The sequence below is a fragment of the Carcharodon carcharias genome, chromosome 20, assembly GCF_017639515.1.
Source record: "Carcharodon carcharias isolate sCarCar2 chromosome 20, sCarCar2.pri, whole genome shotgun sequence".
Taxonomy (NCBI): domain Eukaryota; kingdom Metazoa; phylum Chordata; class Chondrichthyes; order Lamniformes; family Lamnidae; genus Carcharodon; species Carcharodon carcharias.
Genome location: NC_054486.1, coordinates 93,617,863 through 93,639,418, shown reverse-complemented (window position 1 = coordinate 93,639,418; position 21,556 = coordinate 93,617,863). Strand labels below are relative to the sequence as shown.

The 21,556-nt window shown below is 44.0% G+C and overlaps 2 protein-coding genes and 1 long non-coding RNA gene across 3 annotated transcripts in view; 1 reads left to right on the top strand and 2 right to left on the bottom strand.

The window, feature by feature from the left end:
• vrk1 (VRK serine/threonine kinase 1) overlaps nucleotides 1-2,965 on the bottom strand; it is a 67,686-nt gene extending 64,721 nt beyond the window's left edge. The window contains exon 1 of the mRNA XM_041215119.1: nucleotides 2,859-2,965. The gene's annotated coding sequence lies outside the window, so the exon portion shown is untranslated. The remainder of the gene's footprint in view (nucleotides 1-2,858) is intronic.
• A 3,129-nt stretch (nucleotides 2,966-6,094) lies between these two features.
• Nucleotides 6,095-10,127, bottom strand: LOC121292235. The gene is made up of 2 exons (XR_005946227.1): nucleotides 10,026-10,127; nucleotides 6,095-6,221 (listed from the first exon to the last, which is right to left on the bottom strand). It is a non-coding gene; the product is annotated as an uncharacterized LOC121292235 (long non-coding RNA).
• A 6,837-nt stretch (nucleotides 10,128-16,964) lies between these two features.
• The window catches only part of si:dkey-288a3.2 (protein phosphatase 1 regulatory subunit 37), a 91,786-nt gene continuing 87,194 nt past the window's right edge, over nucleotides 16,965-21,556 (top strand). The window contains exon 1 of the mRNA XM_041214214.1: nucleotides 16,965-17,205. Within this exon, the coding sequence (XP_041070148.1) occupies nucleotides 16,965-17,205 (241 nt within the window). The remainder of the gene's footprint in view (nucleotides 17,206-21,556) is intronic.

The following is a 21,556-nucleotide window of genomic DNA, read 5'->3' as shown; positions in this document are numbered from 1 at the left end:
TCTTCCACAGGGGCTGGGTCATTGTCTATATTTAAGGCTGTGTTAAGACAGATTTTTGATCAACAAAGGTTATGGGGAATAGGCAGGATAACGGAGTTAAGGCCAAAATCAGATCAACCATGATCATATTGAACGAGAGCAGGCTTGAGGCACCAAATGGCCTACTCCTATTTCTTATGATCGCATGACCTTGCCAAGTCTCTGACCTCTAACCAAACAAAATGGAGAGGATGTGTTCCAGATGAATACAGAGATTTTGTCATTTTCAGGCAGAGGCAAATTTGAGGCTTTGGAGAGAGGGCACAAAGCTCAAAACAGTTTCCCTGTCCACTAAGCAACATTCAATACAAAATGGAAGGTTACTGGGAATAAAATAAATCATGGAACTATTTGCTTCAGATTTGGGGTCACTTTCCATAGCCTGCTCAATCCTAGAACCTTACAACACAAAAGGTGATCCATTCAGCCCCTCATATCTGTGCTGGCTCTGAATATATTATTTAATTAGTCTCACTTCACTGCCCCTTTCCCAGTCTAGCTGCCTTTTAAGCATTCCAGAGCTTCAACCTCAGGAAAATTGATAGATTCATCAACTTATAGACAGCTAGCCCAAGACATCACTGTTGGAATCCTTTGCTTCGCACAAAAGTCAGGATAAGCAAATTGCTCAGTGATTAAAAAAAAGAAATTTATTATTTTAGATATCCAGCATCTGCAGCATTTTGCTTTTATGCTTGTCAATGATATTTACTCTTATGTTACCTGGTTAATAAACAGTTTGATGGATTTATCTCCGCCATGTAAAGTGAGCAAAACATTACTACAAATATACTCAACTATATACGGTGGGAACAGTACTGCCAGTCACGGCATCACAAAATGGCAAAGATGCAACAAAATAATAGCAACTTTCTCATCAAGTGCTCATCTTCAAAAACCATCCTGGCAAGCCCATCATCTATTACCAATCCTTAGTTGCCCTGAGAAGATCCTTTGCCTTAAACTACCATAAGTTGAATACACATAAAGACCAGAAAATGCTGGAAATACTCAGCAGATCAGGCAGCATCTGTGCAGAAAGAGAAAATTTACTTTACAAGTCGAAGATCTGCCATCAGAAACCTGAACTGATGAAAGGTCGTCAACCTGAAGCATTACTTCTGTTTCCCTCTCACCACATGTGCCGCCTGACATAAGTATTTTCAGGATTTTCTGTCATCATTTCAGATTTCCAGCATCCACAGTACTTTACATGGGTTGAATACAGCTAGAGTGGCTTTCTAGACCAGTGGCTCTATTTTGGTTGAAGGAACCATTTTCAAATGGATTAGTAATCATTGACCCCCCACGTCCCCATCTAAGTTTATACTATAAACTCCTCCTACGTTTACATTTCTGAATGTAAAATTCATCAGTGTCCAGCCAACGGGACTTACACGTAAGTTTATCTGGGCTGTTTGATATCATGAACGTTGAAGTGATTGGTTATAAGAAAACTTTTATCTTCCCTTCAACTCAAAGGTAACCATACAGGTTTGGCAACATGCTTTTGAATACTTCATCTCATGACAACTCCCGAAGCTTCTTGGAGAGAAAACACACTTGGTGACTCCTGTTGGGAACAATGGCACCAGGCTGGTTGTAACCCTCCATCACCCACTTACTCACTACTTATTCCTCCTCCAGCCCCAGCCCTGCAAATCCATTCTGAGAGTCTCTGAAGCTCCTTGTAGGATTCTCAGACAGTCCACCAATCCTGAGGTCCTTTCCAGAACTGCCTCTGTTCCAGTGCCAGCCCAGCAATCTCTTACCAGTGTCCTGCTGTGCTTGAGCAGAGGGAATCGAAATAGCGGCCAACAGTGTGCGCCCAAACCGCCCCATCACAGCAAAAGGACTCTTCAAATTATTCCCCGGACCCCCCCGGAAAGTCTCAATAGCCTGCCCCCACCCCCACCAGTGTCTGTAGATCCCAGCTTGAGAGCCACTGCAACGGAGCATTTGAACACAGTTTAGAATCACCCATGTTGGTACGGAACTGGAGTCATATATGGGCCAGACCTGGTAAGAACAGCAAGTTTCCTTCCCCAAAGGACATTATTACAACAAACAGCTTCACAATGTCACTTTTTCCGATACCAGGTTTTGATGTCCAGATTTGAAACAAATCTAAATCTAAAGCAGCATGCTGTAATTACCAACAATAATAATCACCAAACAACCAAAACCCTCCAGCTGATGTTAAGATAGTGTTAGTTTTAAGTGGATGATACAATGTCTCACTAAAGCCTCTTCAAGGCAGAGTGAATTTTCCTCACCATCCATTTGAAGCAAGAAAGAGCCAGGGAATGGTACCCTCAGCAGCAGCAAAGGTGCAGGCACATGTACATCAGGGCATCAACAGTTATATCACCCCTCTCTCCCCACCCCCTTCCCCCTTCCATGAGTGTGGGCACAGGTACATCACACCCACGCCGCCACCATCATCATCATCATCATCATCCTGGTGCGGGGCACATGTACACTATCACCACCCAGCACTACCCCTCAACCTGGGTGTGGGGACAGGTACGCCCCACCCACCCACGGGACGGGGACGCCCACCACGGCCCCGGTGCGGAGACAGGGACGGCGCCTGGCCTCCGGCAGCGGACTCAGCTCAGTGCTCCGGCGACGAGTTAAACCTGAGTCCAGGGTGTGAGCGGGGATGATGAGCCGGCGGGACGGGCGGGCGCGGGTGTGATGAGCCGGCGGGCGCGGGAGCGAGCCCGCGGGGGGTGATGAGCCAACCGGCCGACGGACAGGCGGGCTCGTTCGCTCCCTCGCTCCTTCCCTCCTCTTCTCCCCGGATAAACACTCACCCTGGCGGCTCCTGATTGAGATTCTCCTCCTCCTGTCTCTGAAATTGGCGCACAAACTGTCACCCCTCAGTTCCCAACAACAACCCCACCAATTGGCCACCACCACTGTGAGTAAAGCCACCTTCCATTGGCCGGGTGTAACCCCGCCCACCCACTTATTCCAGCCAATCCGCGGCAACGGGCGCGGCATCCTGCTGTCAATCAAATACAACAACAACTGCATTCTTCTCTCTCAGGGGGTTCGTGGTCATGTGGAGGACAACTTGCTTCCACTACAGGCTCGATGGGTTCTGACATGGCTGATGAGTCCAATGCTTGATCTGTAGACTCTGCCACATGTGGGGGGCAGACGATGCTTGAAGGGTCAGGCACATGAGTTGTTGGGAGTTTTGCACCCTCTCTCCGACATCTCGGCTTGGCCAGTGCACATTCCCGACGAAGTCTATCAACGTGTTTGCTGCCTTCCCAATTGAAAGCTCTCCATTTTGGTCGGTCCCAGGACAGGGGCTCCCATGAAGTCAACAGGGATGTTTGACCTCTTCAGAGATGCTTTGAGGACATCCCCGAAGCATTTCCACTGTCCTCCTGAGTGTCTCCTGCTGTGACCAAGTCCTGAGCAGAGCAGTTCCTTTGGGAGTCTGGTGTCAGACATGTGAATGACATGTCCTGCCCAATGGAGCTGATTTTGAGTGACTAGCGCCTCGATGCTGGGCATGTTGGCTTGAGAGAGGAGGCTGCTGTTGGGCTGCCTTTCTTGCCATCAGATTTGGAGAATATTGCAATGACACCACTAGTGGTACTTCTCCAGTGCTGCCCCAAAATCTAGCATGGGAATCATAGTTGTAGGTTTATTGTGGGTTGGGGTTTCCCCACAACCTGGCAGGCATGGCAGGTTCCGCAAAACCTTGCAACGTTCTTGTGGTGAGGCCAGTAAAAATGTTGACTGGTGCGGGCTTGGGTTTTTTGTATCCCCATATGCCCAGCCATCGGAACTTTGTGTGCTAGAAGTAATATTTCCCCACGGTACCTTGGAGGCACCACTACCTGATAGATTGTGGTCCACTCCTAATTTCCAGGTCTGACGGAGTCTCCATTTCCTCATCAGCACCTCATTTTTAATGCAGTAGCTCTCAGGGATTGCCTCTGCCCCAGTTTCATTTTGGGCAGCCTGAGCTAACTTTTTTAACAGCGGGTCAGCTAGCTGAGCTTCAACCAAGGAATATCTATTTATTACTTCCTTAGGGTCTTCTAGATTCCCAAAAAAGGTTTCAAGTAACTAGACAATAGTCATCTGACTGCAATGCTACTTCAGCCTCCACTGCCAGAGCTTGTTTGGCCTTAGACCAGGTTGCCACAGAGTTAGGGAAAATACCAGACAAGTTCTCCTGCAGGTGTCTTGTCTCCCTGACCGCACTTGGTTTCTTTGAAACCACTGGAGATGCTATCACTTTTGATCCCGCCAAGTCATTGCCAAAGAGCAAGTTGATCCCATCCACAAACAAATTGGAGATGACTCCCATATCCACCGGTCCTAAAACAAGGTTGTACTCCATGTGCACCTGGCATAAGGAGTTGGGCATGTACCGTCCTTGGATAACCTTTACCAGCATTTTGGAATCACTGCATTCTCTGGTGGAAAAGCCATGTCTTTTTCCAGAAGTACAGTTTGGCTGATCTCTGTTTCCCTCACTATCACGATAGGCTTATTCGCCTTCACCCTGGGTAAATGTGGCCATTCTTCCTTCTGATCCAAAATCCTTGTAACTCTCAGGCATTTGTTTAAACTCACCCGCACTCACAGTAGTGCATCTACCGAGGTTTGCTGTTGCAGTCAGAGCCATATCCTGGTCCGCAATGCTCTCTAACAGACTCCCATTTGGCATGTGGGGTGTATGTGCCCTGATAAATCCCATGGGTTTTTCCAGTAACCTCCAACAGTCGGCATGGAGGTGCCCTACCTGTTGGCAATTAAACCACACAGGCTTCCTGGCCCCACTTTTCTTCTCAGCACCATCCTTTCTGGCCTGAGGAGGGACCCCTGCAGTTCCAGCCGTCCCTTCACTCCCATGGATGCTCAGTTTCCGATCACTCCCCCACCTTCTATCCTTCTCAGTTGGTTGGGGGTGACTAGGGAAGGGTTTCCTTGGGGTTGAGGGTTTATGGATCAACTCATAATCATCAGCGAGCATTGGTGCCTGCCTGGCTGCCTTTATCCTCCTTTTCAGTTCACATAGTCTTATCCAGAAAGCTTTCTATCTTTCCCTTTCTCTTTCCTCTCTTTTTTTCTAATGCTTGGAGTTCTAACTCTTTTCATTTTTGTTCCAGCTGTATTTTGGACAATTCTATTTCTTTTCTTACTCTGTCTTAGGTGGGCAACCAAATTCTCTGGCCATGCATTTTAACATCATACATATTATGGCTTTCAAATGAAACTCTCATTCTGAGCGCTGAGCTCGCCCTTTTAACTCATTAATTAAATCCTCATAAGTGACTTCCCTCTTTTCTAGAAAAACATTGGCATCTAATGTGGACATTTTTGCACTTTGTATTACAGACTCAAGACAATCTTTTTGCAGTTTTTAAATTTTTTTGAAGGAATTGTTTCAACAGCACTTTCCAAACCCATGACCACTATCATGTAGGAGGGCAAGGGCAGCAGACATATGGGAATACCACCACCTGGAAGTTCTCTTCCAAGCCACTTACCATCCTGACTTGGAAATATATCATCAATCCTTCTCCGTCACTGGCTCAAAATCCTGGAACTCCCTCCCTAACAGCACTATGAATGTACCTACACCACATGGACTACGGCGGCTCAAGAAGGCAACTCACCAACATCTTCTCAAGGGTAATTAGGGAAGGGCAATAAATGCTAACCTAGCCAGCGGTGCCCACATCCCATGAATGAATAAAAAAGGTTAATAAGCCCAAGACAAATAACAAAGACGTGACAACACAGATCTCAGAAGTGAGAAAGTTAGAGTCCAATAAAAGTTAAAATAATGTATGATTAAGTCCTTTGCTTGTCGTTGAGGCGTGGATTGTTGAACATCGCAGACATTAGGTGGTTTCCTGTAGAATTCTGAACTTGACTTTGCTCAGGTCTGCACTCTGTTGCATACACGATTTTGCTTCCACAGAGAGAGAGAGAGAAATCTTTACTGCTTTTTTCCAGCAGTGTTTTAGATGACTGCCATGTTTTTTTTTTCTCCTCCAGCTTGTTCTTTTTCTCATTCTGCTTGGAAGAACCAGTTTTTAAAACTCCTCTCTGTATTTCCCGGAAAGCAATTCAGTTAGCAAGTCTTGCATTCATTGTTGGAGACCAAATAATCCATTTTTTGATTCTTAAACCTCTGAAACCTATAACACATTTCAAGATATAAATCAGCAGGAGATGGGGTTAGGGATTTTGAATGTCCGATAAATATCTGATCAAAGTCCAGCACTTTGCATCTTTACTGCCTTCCTTTGAAGAGTCTCTCTGTTTGAAGCGGACCTTGGCGCCTCCCAAGTGTAAAATTCCATGTAACAGGCTTGCAGTGTAATTCATATATGAATTTTCCAGAAAAATGGTTAACTTCCCAGTATCAGCCATCAGGTGATTTAGAGTCATAGAGTCATAGAGGTCTGAAGCACATAAAAAGGCCCTTCAGCCCATTGAGTCTGCGCCAGTCAAACAAGTACCTAACTATTCTAATCCTATTTTCCAGCACTAGGCCCATAGTCTTGTATGCCATGGCAACGCAAGTGCACTTCCAAATATTTCTTAAATGTTATGAGGGTTTCTACCTCTACCACCATTTCAGGCAGTGAGTTCCAGATTCCAACAACCTTCTGGGTGAAAAAATTCTTCCTCACATCCCCTCTAAATCTCCTGCCCCTTACCTTAAATCTATGCCCCCTGGTTATTGATCCCTCCACCAAGAGAAAAAGTTCCTTCCCATCTACCCTATCTATGCCCCTCATAATTTTATACACCTCAATCATGTCCTCCCTCAATCTCCTCTGCTCCAGGGAAAATAACCCCTGTCCATCCAATCTCTCCTCATAATTAAAACTCTCCAGCCCAGGCAACGTCCTGGAAAATTTCTTCTGCACTCTCTCTAGTGCAATCACATCCTTCCTAATGTGGATTCCAGAACTGCATGCAACACTCTAGCTATGGCCTAACCAGCATTTTATATCCAGTTCCAGCATAACCTCCCTGCTCTTATTTTCTATGCCTCGGCTAATAAAGGCAAGTATCCCATATGCCTTCTTAACCACCTTAGCTAACTGTTCTGCTACCGTAAGGGATCGGTGGACATGCACACCGATGTCCCTCTGATCCTCAGTAGTTCCCAACATTCATCGTGTATTCCCATGCCTTGTTTGTCCTGCCCAAATACATCACCTCACACTTATTCAGATTAAATTCCATTTACCACTGATCAGCCCATCTGACCAGGCCATCTATATCCTCTTAAGGCTATCCTCCTCACTATTTACCACCCCACTAATTTTCCTGTCATCCACGAACTTACGGATCAACCCTCTTACATTCAAGTCTAAATCGTTTATATATACCACAAACAGCAAAGGACCCAACACCGATCCCTGTGGAACCCCACTGGACACAGGCATCCAGTCACAAAAACACCCCTCGACTATCACCCTTTGCTTCCTGCCACTAAGCCAATTCTGGATCCAATTTGCCAAATTGCCTTGGATCCCATGCACTGTTACCTTCATTATCAGTCTCCCCTGCAGGGCCTTATCAAAAGCCTTGCTGAAGCCCAAGTAGACTACGTCATATGCATTGCTCTCATCTACACACCTGGTCACCTCTTTGAAAAATTCCATCAAATTGGTCAGACATGACCACCCCTTAACAAAACCTTGCTGATTGCCCTTGATTAATCCTTGCCTCCCCAAGTGTAGCTTAGTTCTGTACTTCAGAATTGCTTCCAATAGTTTCCCCACTGCTGAGATTAGACTGACTGGCCTGTAGTTCCCTGATTTATCCCTTCCTCCCTTCTTGAATCAAAGTACCACATTGGCTATCCTCCAGTCCTCCGACATCTCTCCTGTGGCCCGAGAAGTATTGAAAATTATTGCCTGTGCCCCTGCTATCTCCTCCCTTGCCTCACTCAACAGCCTGGGATACATTTCATCTGGGCTTAGAGATTTATCTACTTTTAAGCCTGCCACCACTTAGAACCTCCTTTCTATGCTAATTTCTTTAATTATATCACAGTCCTTCTGCCTGATTTCCATACCCATTTCGTCCCTCTCACTTGTGGACGCCGACATAAAGTATTCATTTAGAACCCTACCTATGTCTTCCAGCTCCACACACAAATTACCACCATGGTCCTTAATTGGCCCTACTCTTTGCCTAGTTATCTTCTTACTCTTAATGTACTTGTAAAATAACTTTGAATTTTCCTTTATTTTATCTGCCAATATTTTTTCATGCCCCTTTTTGCTCTCTTAGTTTCCTTTTTAAGTTCCCCTCTACACATTCTATACTCTTCTTGGGCTTCCACTGTTTTGAGCCCTCGGTATCTGCCATAAGCCTCCCTTTTTCTCTTTATCCAATCCTGTGTATCCTTTGACATCCAGGGTTCCCTGGATTTATTGGTCCCACTCTTTATCTTTACCAGAATAATTTGGCCCTGTACTCTCCCTATTTCCTTCTTGAATAAATCCCACTGCTCTGATGCAGATTTGCCTAAAAGTAGCGGCTCCCAGTGCACTCTGGCCAAATCATATTTGATCTTATTAAAATCGACCTTCCCCCAATTTAGAACTCTGATTTCTGGCCCATCCTTGTCCTTTTCCATAACAACCTTGAATCTAATGGAGTTATGATCACTATCTGCAAAATGCTCCCCCACTGATACCTCCGCTACTTGCCCGGCTTCATTCCCTAAAATTAAGTCCAGGTCTGCCCCCTCTCTTGTAGGACCTTCTACGTACTAGCTTAAAAAGCTCCCTTGGATGCATCTTAAGAATTCTGCTCCCTCTAAACTTATCACACTATGACTAACCCAGTTAATGTTGGGCAAGTTGAAATCCCCCATTATTACTACCGTATTATTTTTACACTTCTCTGGAATTTGCCTACATATCTGCTCTTCTATTTCTCTCTGACTGTTTGGGGGCCTATAGTACACTTCCAGCAATATGTTTGCTTCTTTTTTGTTTTTAAGTTCTACCCATGTGGCTTCATTTGAGAAGCCTTCTAAGATGTCATCCCTCCTTACTGCTGTAATTGATTCCTTAATCAATATTGCGAAACCCCCTCCTCTTTTACCTCCTTCCTTGTCTTGTCTGAAGACCCTGTATCCTGGAATATTGAGTTGCCAATCCTGCCCCTCTCTCAACCATTCTCTGTGACAGCAATGACATCATACTTCTATGTGTTAATTTGTGCCCTCAACTCATCTGCCTTATTCGTCAGACTCCTTGCAGTAAAATAAATATGATCCAATATTGCCAAACTCCCATGTGCCTTAACTGGCCTATAATTTCTATGCCTTCCAGACTCACTTGCTCTCTCTTCTAATTTTGGCTGTGTATCTCCCCCTGCTGAACCTCCTCTCAGGATTCTTATCCCCTGCCAAGTTAGTTTAAACCCTCCCCACAGCACTAGCAAACCTCCCGTAAGGATCTTGATCCCTTTCCAGTTCAGGTGCAACCCGTCCGCCTTGTACAGGTCCCACCGCCCCCAGGATCGGTCCCAATGTCCCAGAAATTTAAAGCCCTCCCTCCTGCACCATCTCTCCAGCCACGCATTATTCTGGACTAACCTCCTTTTTCTATACTTACTAGCGCGTGGCACCGGAAGTAATCCAGAGATTACTACCTTTGAGGTCCTGTTTTTTAATCTGCTTCCTAGCTCCCTAAATTCTGCTTGCAGGACCTCATACCTCTTTCTACCTATGTCGTTGGTACCAATATGTACCACTACCTCAATCTGTTTGTCCTCCCCCTTTAGAATACCCTGCAGCTGTTCAGTGACAACCTTGGCCCTGGCACAGGGAGGCAACGTACTATCCTGGAGTCACGTCTATGGCTGCAGAAACGCCTGTCTGTTCCCCTTACTATCCTGTCTCCTATCACTATTGCTCTTCCCCTCTTTTCCTCCCCCCAACCCCACCGTGCAGCTGAGTTACTCACAGTCCCATGAGCGTGGCTGCACTCCCCAGTGGAAAAAGGTGTTTTCGGCATCTAGGACTTCCCACATGTTGTAGGCAGTACATAAAACTGGACTGAGCTGCCATGCCATGCCTCTAGTTGACAAAAAAAAACCCTTACTTTAAGTTAAATACAGTAAAAGAAGTTAAATTATTCATGTACTTTAAATAAAAACTGAAACTCTTACCTTTCCTTAGCTTAATCTATTTTAAACTGGAGAAAAGCAATTACCCTCTACTCACCAATCAGCTCTCACCGTTTTCCAACACAGAAAAACGGTTCTCGAGTGAGATGCACCCTGGGGATTTCCTGACTACCTGCCTGACACCTTTCTTCTGACTGATGGTCACCCATTCCCCCTCTGTCTACACTTCTACAAGCTGTGGGGTGACCATGTCTAAAAACGTGCTATCCACGAAACTCTTAGCCTCGCAGATGCATCTCAGTGCCTCCGGCTGCCGCTCAAGTTCCAAAACCCAGAGCTCAAGTAGCTGCAGCTGGTGGCACTTCCTGCACTTGTAGTCGGTCAGACTGCAAGGAGAGTCTAGAACTTCCCACATTTTGTGGGCGGTACATAACACGGGACTGAGCTGCTCTGCTATGCCTCTAGTTGAAAAAAAACTCCTTTATGTTAAATACAATTAAAAAAGTTACATTATTTATGTACTTTAAATAAAAACTAAAACTCTTACCTCTCCTTAGCTTAATCTATTTTAAATTGGAGAAAAACTGGAGAAAAACACTTACCCTCTACTCACCAATCAGCTCTCACCTTTGTGCTGACATCACTTTTTGAAATTTCCCCACACTTGTGCTGGTTCTGATCTCTCCACTGCTCTCTCACGCTGTCTTGTGATGTCACTCTTGTTATTTTCAACAAGAACTGACTGCAGGAAACTCTTCCCAGACTGCTTCACTGCGATGCTGACTACAGGACACTCTTCCCAAATTGCTTCACCACAATGCTGTCTGCAGGACACACTTCCCAGACTGCTTCACCACGATGCTGACTGCAGGACACTCTTCCCAGATTGCTTCACAGTGATGCTGACTGCAGGACACTCTTCCCAGATTGCTTCACAGTGATGCTGACTGCAGGACACACTTCCCAGCCCAGATTTGTGGCAACCATTTTTTGATCAGTGTCTTTTCTTCTATTTTTAGAAAAAAAAGTCTTCTTTAAACAGTTCAATATGTACGTCTGTAATTAGCTGGTGAAGTTGTAGGTAGCTCTCACTCAGTCACAGTTTCCTGCTGCCGTGACACTTGGTAGGCTGAAAGCTCAGCAGGCATAGAAAACAATGATGAACTTTATTGCTGATGTCTGTCTTTGTTGAAAGGAGACTGACAAGGTATGGGAAATGTCCCACATTTTCTAGGATCTCACCATGACCTTAATTGATGTGGAGAGGTGTTGTGTTGTGGGAGTTAATTGGAAGAGGTCCTAGGTTTTCCAGGTGTTTAGTGAAAGGTCCATTTCCTCATATGCTTCAGGGAGGGAGTCAACAATGGCCTGGAGCTCAGTTTCTGAGTGAGTGCACACACAAGCATCAGCTGCGTATTGGAGCTTAATGACTGAAGTTGGTGTAATTTTGTTTTTGGATAGATGTGGCATGGGTTGAACAGTTTCCCATCTGTTCTGGAAATTATTTCCCTACTTGTGTGTAATTTGATGGAAGTGAGGCGTAGTTTTGCAGCAAGGAAGATGGAGAAGAGGGTTGGTGCAATGCCACAGCTTTGTTTGACCCCAGTCTTCACAGAGATAGGGTCTGTGGTGGTTCCATTGGTGTGGATCACAACTTGCACTACACATCGGAGTAGGCAGAGGAAGGGGAAAAATTCTGAGGGCAGCTAAATTTAAAGAGGATACTCCATATGTTGACGGAGTCAAAGGCTTTCATGAAATACTAGGCAACCAAGGGACTTATGAAACTGAGGAACTAAAAGAAATTAGTATTAGTAAAGAGATAGTACTTGAAAAGTTAAGTGGACTGAGGTTGATAAAACCCCTTGACCAGATAAGCTTCATCCCAGAGTGTTGAAGGAGGTGGCTAGAGAGATAGTGCTGGTTATCCTAAATCCTATAGATTCTGGAAAGGTACCCATGGACTGGAAAGTAGCAAATGTAACCCCACTATTTAAGAAGGAAGGGAGAGAGAGAAAAAGGAGAACTACAGACCTGTTAGTTTGATGTCAGTAGTAGGGAAATGTTAGAATCTATTGCAAAGGGTGTGATAACTGGACATTTAGAAAATAATAGTACAATTAGGGAGGGTCATCATGGATTTATGAAAGGCAAATCATGTTTGACAAATTTGTTGGTGTTTTTTGAGGAAATTTCTTGTAGCATTGATAAAGGAGAACCAGTGGATGTGGAGTATTTAGGTTTTCAGAAGGCTTTTGAGGAAGTCCCACACAGGAGGTTAGTAAATAAAATTAGAGTGCATGGGATTGGGGGTAATAGACTAGTATGGATTGAGAATTGGTTAGTAGACAGAAAGTAGAGAGTAGGAATAAATGGATTATTCTCAGGATGGCTGTCTGTTACCAGTGGGATACCGCAAGAATCAGTGCTAGGTCCAAAGCTGTTCACAATCTATACAAATAATTTGGATGTGGGGACCAATTGTAATATTTCCAATTTTTCTGATTACACAAAACTGGGTGGAATGTGAGTTGTGGAGAGGATGCAAGGAAGCTTCAAGAGGACTTGGACAGGCTAAATGAATGGGTTAAACCATGCTGGATGAAATATAATGTGAATAAGTGTAAAGTTATTCACTTTGGTCAAAAAAAAACAGGAAGGCAGAATATTTCTTAAATGGTGAGATATTGCGAAGTGCAGGTGTCTAAAGGGACCCGGATATCCTTGGTCATGAGTTCCTAAAAGTTAGCATGTAGGTGCAGCAAGCAATTAGGAAGGCAAATGGTATATTGGCCTTCATCATAAGGGGATTTAAGTACAGCAGTAAAGATGTTTTGCTGCAGTTGTAAAGAGCCATGGTGAGACCTCACCTGGAGTATTGTGTACAGTTTTGGTCCCCTTATCTAAGGAGGGATATAGTTGCCATAGAGGGATTGCAATGCAGGTTCACCAGATTAATCCCTGGGATGGCAGGATTGTCTTATGAGGAGAGATTGGGGAGACTGGGTCTGTATCCCCTAGAGTTTTGAAGAATAAGTGCTGATCTCAGTGAAACTTACAAAATTCTTAAAGGGCATGACAGGGTGGATGTAGATAAGATGGCTGGTGCTTCTAAAACCAGGGGACATAATCTCAGGATAAAGGTTAGGCCATTCAAGATGAGGAGGAATTCTTTCCCTCAGAGGTGATGAATCTTTGGAACTCTCTAACCCAAAAGGGGTGTGGAAGATCCGTCATTGAGCATGTTCCAAACAGAAACCAATAGATTTCTGCAGTCTAATGACATCAAGGGATATGGCAATAGTGCAGGAAAGTGGTGTTGACTTAGATGATCAGCCATGATCTAAGTGACTGGCGGAGAAGGCTCAGTGGGCTTAATGGCCTTTGTAATAGACTGAGATGGGAGGAGTACACAGTTAATTCTAACCCCACTTCTCCACAGGTCATAACAATAGTTTAGATGTTTAATTCACCCACAAAACTGGCCAATTATTTACCTTTGGCACTGTTATTCCCAGCATAAAAAATTCTAACCAGGCTTCTTTCAGTAAACACAAAACAATATTGATTTATTATAAAACAGTTACTTTTTAAGACAAGTTAAAAAACAGCTTAACATACAAGTTGTAGTTTAGAAGTGTAACAATTTTCCCCTTTTAAAAAACACAGATATTTGAACCCCCATATACTCACACACAAACATAAACAGGCCAAAACAAACACTGTTCCCGGCAGGACTGGAATATGGGAATACTTCTTTTAAAAGGATAAAATTCAAAGAGATTTTAATGCCGCTGCTCCTGATGACTTACTTATAATAACTTCGCAAACCCTCAAAAGCCAGAGGAATTATCCTGATGAGACATTTTTGAGGAAAGTTTAACACAAAGATGGAGCAGAGAGAGGGAAGGAAATTCTTTTTCTTGCAACTTTCTTCTAAGGCACCATACACTCACTATCTGCCTGAGAGTTATAAAGGCTAAGATGTTCAAAGACCACTTCTCTTAGGCCAAGTGCTTTTAACCAATCAGCAAGAGTCTCTAGCTTGACAACAGCAGTTCTTTGTTAACTTAGCTATACAAAATATCTCTTCCCTTTCCAGTTCCCACTGGACACCTCTGTTGACCCACAGATTCTTCAAGAATTGCATATTCACAGACCCAAATTAATCTAGCAGACTTTTAAAAATAACTCAGGAGGGAGAATGTGCAAAATTCAATGTCCTTCAATATTTCCGAAAACAGGTTCGCCACACCTGTTTCAGTTCCTTTGTTCCTATATTCCTGTGAAGTTGAAAAAGGCCATGTACCATTGGTGGTGCTGTCCCTTTCATTTTTCTTGATTTTAAAGATCGTGCTGTGAAGATAATGTCTTGGTTCCTCTTGATGTGCAAAAACAACACTGCAACTCCAGAAGAAGTTCTTCAGCCACTGGGAAGGAGGCAATTGAGGAGGATCCTTGTAATGGCCCTCTCTGTGCTAAACAGCAGGGAGACTCCTCTGTGGTTCTATCAATTGGACTTGTCTACTTTCTTGATCACAGCGCCCCTCAGATCTCCTTTAATTGGCTGCCTCCACCAAAATCTCCCTTTTATTCTCGCCATCAAAATTTCCATGCTCCCAAACAACATTTCATCCCAACAGCGGGCTTTGGCACCTGGTATTTTTTGTTGGAAGTCGCATTAACTCACTGTGGTAGGCACCAGTCACCAGCCCCACTGATTGCTGTTTTCTCGCCAGTTTCTCCCTCTGCTGTCTGATGGCTGCCAGTTTGAGTGGCCGGGCCCAATCTGTATGCTTTTCAAAGCTGAGGGAGTAGGCTGGGTCTGGAGGTTTGCCTTAGTTACCTGCCCCAGCATTACAACCAAGCAAGAGAGAGGGACAGGGAAGTGGAAAGAAGGTTGAAGGGGAAATCATGTACTTTTTTAGAGGAACATCACATTGATATGAGGAGGGGCAGATCACATGATCGATCCAGAGGAAGTGCAAGACATAGCAGCCTAGAAATGGTGAAGTTTTGAGTGCCTGTGAAAAATCCTGAGATTTCAGAGTGTTGCAAGAAGGCAAGTGAAGCTTAATTTTATTTAGAAATCATGTCCCTCATGATAAACCTGTGAGATTTGGCATGTTATGGGCTGCTCAAGGCCAGAATTGAAGGAGTACAGGGAGCACAAAGAGTTGTAATGCTGGTGGAGGTTACAGAGATAGGCATGAGTGAGGCTTTAGACGGATTAAGAGAGCAGTTTAGAACCAGATTCTCATATTTCAGGTAATTAAGACAAATTTAAGAAGAACATACAATATCAGAGACATTACGCAGTTGGATCCTTCCAGCTGCTTATTCTTTTAACAGTGCAAACTCTATCTACCCTCTCATGGGCCCTGCACCATTCACTTAATGTCCAGGTGGAAAATTTTGTACCAATACTCCTTGATACTTAAAAACTACTATAATTCAAAATATACTTATGCAGTACTGGGCTATTCCACACAACTTTCCCTTCCCGACCCTAGCAGTGTAGGTCCATTGTGCCCAATGGTATATTTGATCTTGGCAGACCAAAGGCATTATTCAGATTCTCAATGGTTTTTATTGGGAGCCCTTCCCAAATCTCCTATAAAGGACAAAAGACTAGACTAGATTTTCAGATTGGTTTTACTTTGATGCCAGAACTAAAATAATATTAATCAGTAAATATAGGCAATTTTCTCCTAATTTCTTGTGTTTTTTGGACCCATGTTTTCTTGTTCTGTGCTCATTGTTTAAGACAGTTAACTCACTTGTATCTCAATTAGGGGTGCTCCAACTTGGCCTGACAACTTGGCCCTTGAAGTCCAGTTAACTTGGTTTAAGTTGCACTTTTTATTTCATATTTGATAGTTTATCAGGTTTAATGTTTGGAAATACTATTCTTACATTATTATGACAAAAAAATCTGTTAATATCAGCAACTTGAGACTTGGTAAAATAATGGGACAATATATTTAAACTTTACATCTGGCACCCATGGCCCTACGGTATGCACTTGTACAGCCCATGAAGGCAAAAAGATCAAATGACCCACGCTACATCATTTCTTCCTTTTTGCATTTAAATACCAAGATCAAGTTTCCTCTCAACCTACTTTTTTTCCATGGGTTCAAAGTAAAAGCTGTGGAAGATACAAAATTAACAATGGAATTTTCTTTAACTGAAGTGCATAATAGGCGTTATCATTGGTGTTAACTGCACATTCTGGAATTGCCTTGTCTATTCAATCTTGCTGTTCGTTCATGTAAACTATTACTGCTGACAAGGGGCAGGACATGGAGGTAGATCAATTACTACCAATAACCATTCACAGGGGAGGAAAGTTAGCAAGGAAAATTCATAAAGCATAAATTAATCATGGATCTGGTAAGTAGAGCAGATCTATTTTAGATCAAATTTTGTATCTTTAAATTATTTCCTGCATTACATTTGCTGACAATAGAATGACAGTTGGCAGTATTTGGTATAGGTTCACTCACCCCATACGCATTTGGATGACTCCATTATGCATCAAACATTCAAGGGAAAAAAAAAACACGTTTACAAGGTATGGACACATAAAAATGTAATTAAACATTTACTTTATGAAAGAAAATAATTTGCGCTGGCAAAATGTGAGGAAGATGAAGTGAATGTGGAGTTCTCTAGTTTCACGGACAGGTTCATGTGAACTTCAGTTTCTTATTAAATTATTAAACTACAGTGAAAGATATCACATGGACTGTCCTACGAAACTAGAGAACGCTATGACTGTGTTTTCACATCAGGCTATGAACAATGAGATGGATGCAACAGAAAAAGTCTACGCTGGAGAGCTGCAAGCACCGGCATCCTCTAACAATGTGGATGCCAAAGATGTCTGTTCTGTGCAACAGGGTACAAGTCTAAATAACAGATGGAAAACTAAACCTGCAAAACGTGTCTGTTTTCCACCAGGGGGAAAGATTGTTTCTGGATCAGCAGAACCCAGGAGTCCATGGGAAACTGGTAAGTTCAACACTTTATTCTGCAAGTGTGTTCAACTAAAGTTAAATCTTTGTGCTACAAACTATTGGATACTGCTAAGCAAGTCTGATCAGATGTTTTTGAAAAAAAGGAATATTTGCACATATGTAGCACCTTTCATGATCATTGGACATCACAAAGCATTTTACAGCCAACAAAGTGCTTTCGAAGATTAGTCACTGTTGTTACATAGGAAACTACAACAAATTACATTTGTATAGCGCCTTTACTGTAGAAGAATGTCCCAAGGTGCTTTAAAGAGATGTGATTTTCAAAAAAACATTGAGAGTTCAAATCCTCCACCTCGATGGAGATGGTAGCACCTTTAAATGGGCTGATTAGTGGCAAGTAACAGGCACACCACAAGTGCCAGGCAATGACCATCTCCAACAAGAGAGAACCTAACCATCACCCTTGATATTCAATGGCATTACCATCAATGAATCCCCCACTATCAACATCCTGGGGGTTACCATTGACCAGAAACTGAACTGGACTAGCTATATAAATACTGTTTCTACAAAAGCACTCAGAGGCTGGAGATGCTGAGGCAAGCAAGTCACCTCGACTCCCCAAAACCTGTCCACCATCTACAGGGCACAAGTTAGGAGTGTGATGAAATACTCTCCACTTGCCTGGATGGCTGCAGCTCCAGCAACACTCGAGAAGTTTGACACCATTTGGGACAAAGCAGCCCGTTTGATTGGCAACCCATCAACCAACTTGAACATTTATTCCCTCCACCATCGACTTTCAGTGGCAGCAGTGTTTACCAAATACAAGATGCACTGCAGCAACTCACCAAGGCTCCTTCGACAGCACCTTCCAAATCTACAATCTCTACCACCTAAAAGGAGAAAGGCAGCAGATGTATGGACCACCTGCAATTTCCCCTCCAAGCCACACAACATCCTGTTGTGTTCCAAGACACACAACTTGGAACTATATCGCTGTTCTTTCACTGTCACTAGCTTAAAATCCTGGAGCTCCCTTCCTAACACCATTGCATATACCTGCATGACATTGATTGCAGTGGTTCAAGGAAGGCAGCGCACCACTACCTTCTCAAGGACAATTAGGGTTGGGCAATAAATGATACAGCAATGCCCATTGTCGAGAAATCCACACTTACCTTCTCATAAAGCAAATGAAGGTCAATATTTGATGTATTGCTACCTCAGATTGTCTGAACTACAAACAGGTCTGCCAAGTTGGGAAGGTTATTTGTTCTTCAGCTGTTTCTTCACAGTTCAAAGGGACATAGTACAAATGAAATCATACCATCACTATTATGCTTTATATAAATCATAATTCCAAAACTGAAAGCTTATAGTGATAGATACTATTTTCAGCAGCTGTTTAGAGATAAATAATGTATTCCCATTAAAATGATTTATGATGTTTTTCTAGTCAAATAAAAACATATATTGACGGAAAGAGTCTTGTCTTTAGCACTGACTTGATCTAAGAAATATAGTTACTAAGCATTTAGACATATGGTAAAACGGTACCATGAGCATTCTCAAAGTTACACTGCAATGCTGTATAATACTGAAAAATTATGATACATGCAATCATCTGAAAATTAAAATCCATCTCGTGCGTCAAGTTCTTCTGTGTAGCACTAAACCTCCACTTGGGACATTATAAATAAATATTATACTGATGCTTGAATATTCAAAGCAAAATTCTTTGCTTTTGCAGTTAGCACTAATTTAAGTTTTGGATCAAGAATCATTATTCATTATAACATTGCGAAACTGCAGTAATTATATGAAATACTTACAAAGGATGTTGGTGGTATAGTGAGATTACACAGTGTGCTTTTAGTCTTTGAGTCTTTGGTTTCAACTCTATCAGAATATTGGGATGCATGTCTCCTTCTCCTGCTGTTTGTAAGAGTCCACAAGTGAAGTGTGTTTGAGCAATCCCTTTTCATGTTATTGATAATTTACTCCAACAATTCTTTTTCCTGTGCTTCCTTTTCTTGTGTTGGTTTCCTATATTTGTACAGGTACTGGTAACCCTCAAAAGGCTTGCCCTAGTGGTCGCCATTCATAACTGAGCCCAGACACTGACTGGAATCTCCTGTTCTGGAATCTAACCTCAGTGGTCGGTGCAGAAGTGGAAGCGATTTCCACTTGGGGTAGGTGTGACGGCTGACCACGAGCAATCTTGGGCTGAACAGTTCATTACATCTGAGGGGACCTCGAAGAATCTTGTGTCAGGGTCAGGCAGCAAGTCACCGACCCACCGTTACCTCAAGGGGTCGAAGGTTTGGGCGCCATATTTGAAGGGCGCCCAGACAGCCATTCATTCACTGCAAGCCAGGAGCTCTGGCTTCTGTTGAGACCAGGATGTCACAGACCAGACAAGCCCCACATTTTAGCGAAGCCTCCCTGGAGACTCTCCTCCAGGCCACCCAGGAAAGGTGGGAGGCACTGTTTCCCAGGGATGGAAGCTCACCCAACCAAGGCCGGCTGGGTGGATGTGGCAATGAAGGGTAGTGCCCATGCGGCTCAACAAAGAACCACAAAGCAGTGCAGGAAATGAATGAACAATCTGCTAAGCTCTGCCAGGGTAAGTGGCAAGAGGGGGATGGGGCCCCCACCTTCCTGCAGGTGACCCTTCTCCTCAATGAGTCAGGGAGTGGACATCAGACACCCACAGGGAGGAGTACCAACCAGGCACCCTGGGGGCTTCATCCAAGGACACTCCAAGGATTCCTTTGCAGCTCCACCTTCCCTCTGCCAGTGACCCCATTGCCTCCATCAGTTCAGGCTAAGGAGGGTATGCTTGCGCCTGTGCAGGAGACCTTTAGCAGCCCACAGTCCTCCATGCCTTGGGCCACCAGAGGATGCCCACCAAAATCATCACAGTTAATAGGGTGTAGCAGTCAGCAGGCTGCCTCCAGCTTAGCTGTGAATGTCGGGGTTGCACCCAGACATATTAATTGGGAAGGAAAGATAAAGAAGTATTGAAGACACTCAGGTGGCATGGTGTACAACCGTTGTATATACTTTTAGTATGGGTAAATATATGTTCACGTGCACAGTTTGGAAGCTTCCAGGATCCCACCTTGCCGCTAGTTGCTTCAATGGTCATGGGCTTTTAAAGGTGTGGAATTTGGGCCCCTAACAGAGTGATAATTAACTCCTATAGATTCAGTTCCCTCATGTTATCAACCAAGTGATTACTCAATAATCCCACATGTGCATGATTAACAGTGGCCAACATTTGTGAGTGTGCAGCCTGGGCATGCATAATGCAAGCCATTACTTGCAGCTCACCATGTTCTGACCTCTGAAATTGATGGACAGAATCATCCCAGATTTGTACAAATGCAGTACGGGGCATGAAAAAAATCGTTTTACCTGCAGCCGCAATGGGGGGATTTCACACCGTATCATCCCCTACCCAGTGTGTCCTGCCTCAATAATTATGCATTCACGGGAAAGATGCCGGATCACTGGCCTCTGATTCACCTGTCCCATCATCACCTCAATTTTGAGTAATCTGGGTGCCATATTTAAAGGGCCCCCCTGCATAGAGCGAGCACTCTCTATAGGATAGAATGCTGCTGGAAAGTCATGGCTGCCAAAGGGAGGAAACATGTTGCCCCCAAATTTATTGATGCCTCACTCGAGTGCCTATTGAACACAGTGGCAATCTGCCATGAAGTCCTTTAACCCGGCTCTGGGCAAAAACCAGCAAGCAAGGTCACCAGTCCATCATGGGAGGCGATGGCAGCGGTGGTCAGTGCCAATGCCCTGCAAAAGAGGACAGCCACCCAGTGGCAAAAAAGGATGAATGCTCTCCTCTGTTCCGCCAGGGTAAGTGACTCTTCTCACCACCCTCAACTCATACAGTTACAAACCCATCACACATCCACAGGGATTGCACTCACTGCCAGTTCAAGGGACATCACCATTCACTCTTTCACACACACCTTCTGCTGCCCTGCGGATCACGTCCTGATCTCGTCCATGGCACCACTCGGTACCCATTCATACCAGGTATCCTTCCCATCTGGCCTGGCAGGCACCCTGCTTACACTCTCTCCATTTGTCTTTATGCAGGACAAGCTGGCACACAATGAAAGGGAGAGGTCGCAGACTGATGGAGGAATGCCCGGCACCAAGATCCTCACAGACTTTGAAAATAGAGTCATCCAGCTGGCCGGCGATGATCTGGCCTGTTCCTGTGCTGACGGTGAGATCATTGGTGCTCAACCAAGTGAGGATCCAGCAGTGCAACATTCATCAGACACCGTGCTGTGAGTCAGTTCCACAGTCCCCTGCCATGCACTAATTTTCTCTCCTTGCTTTCGAAG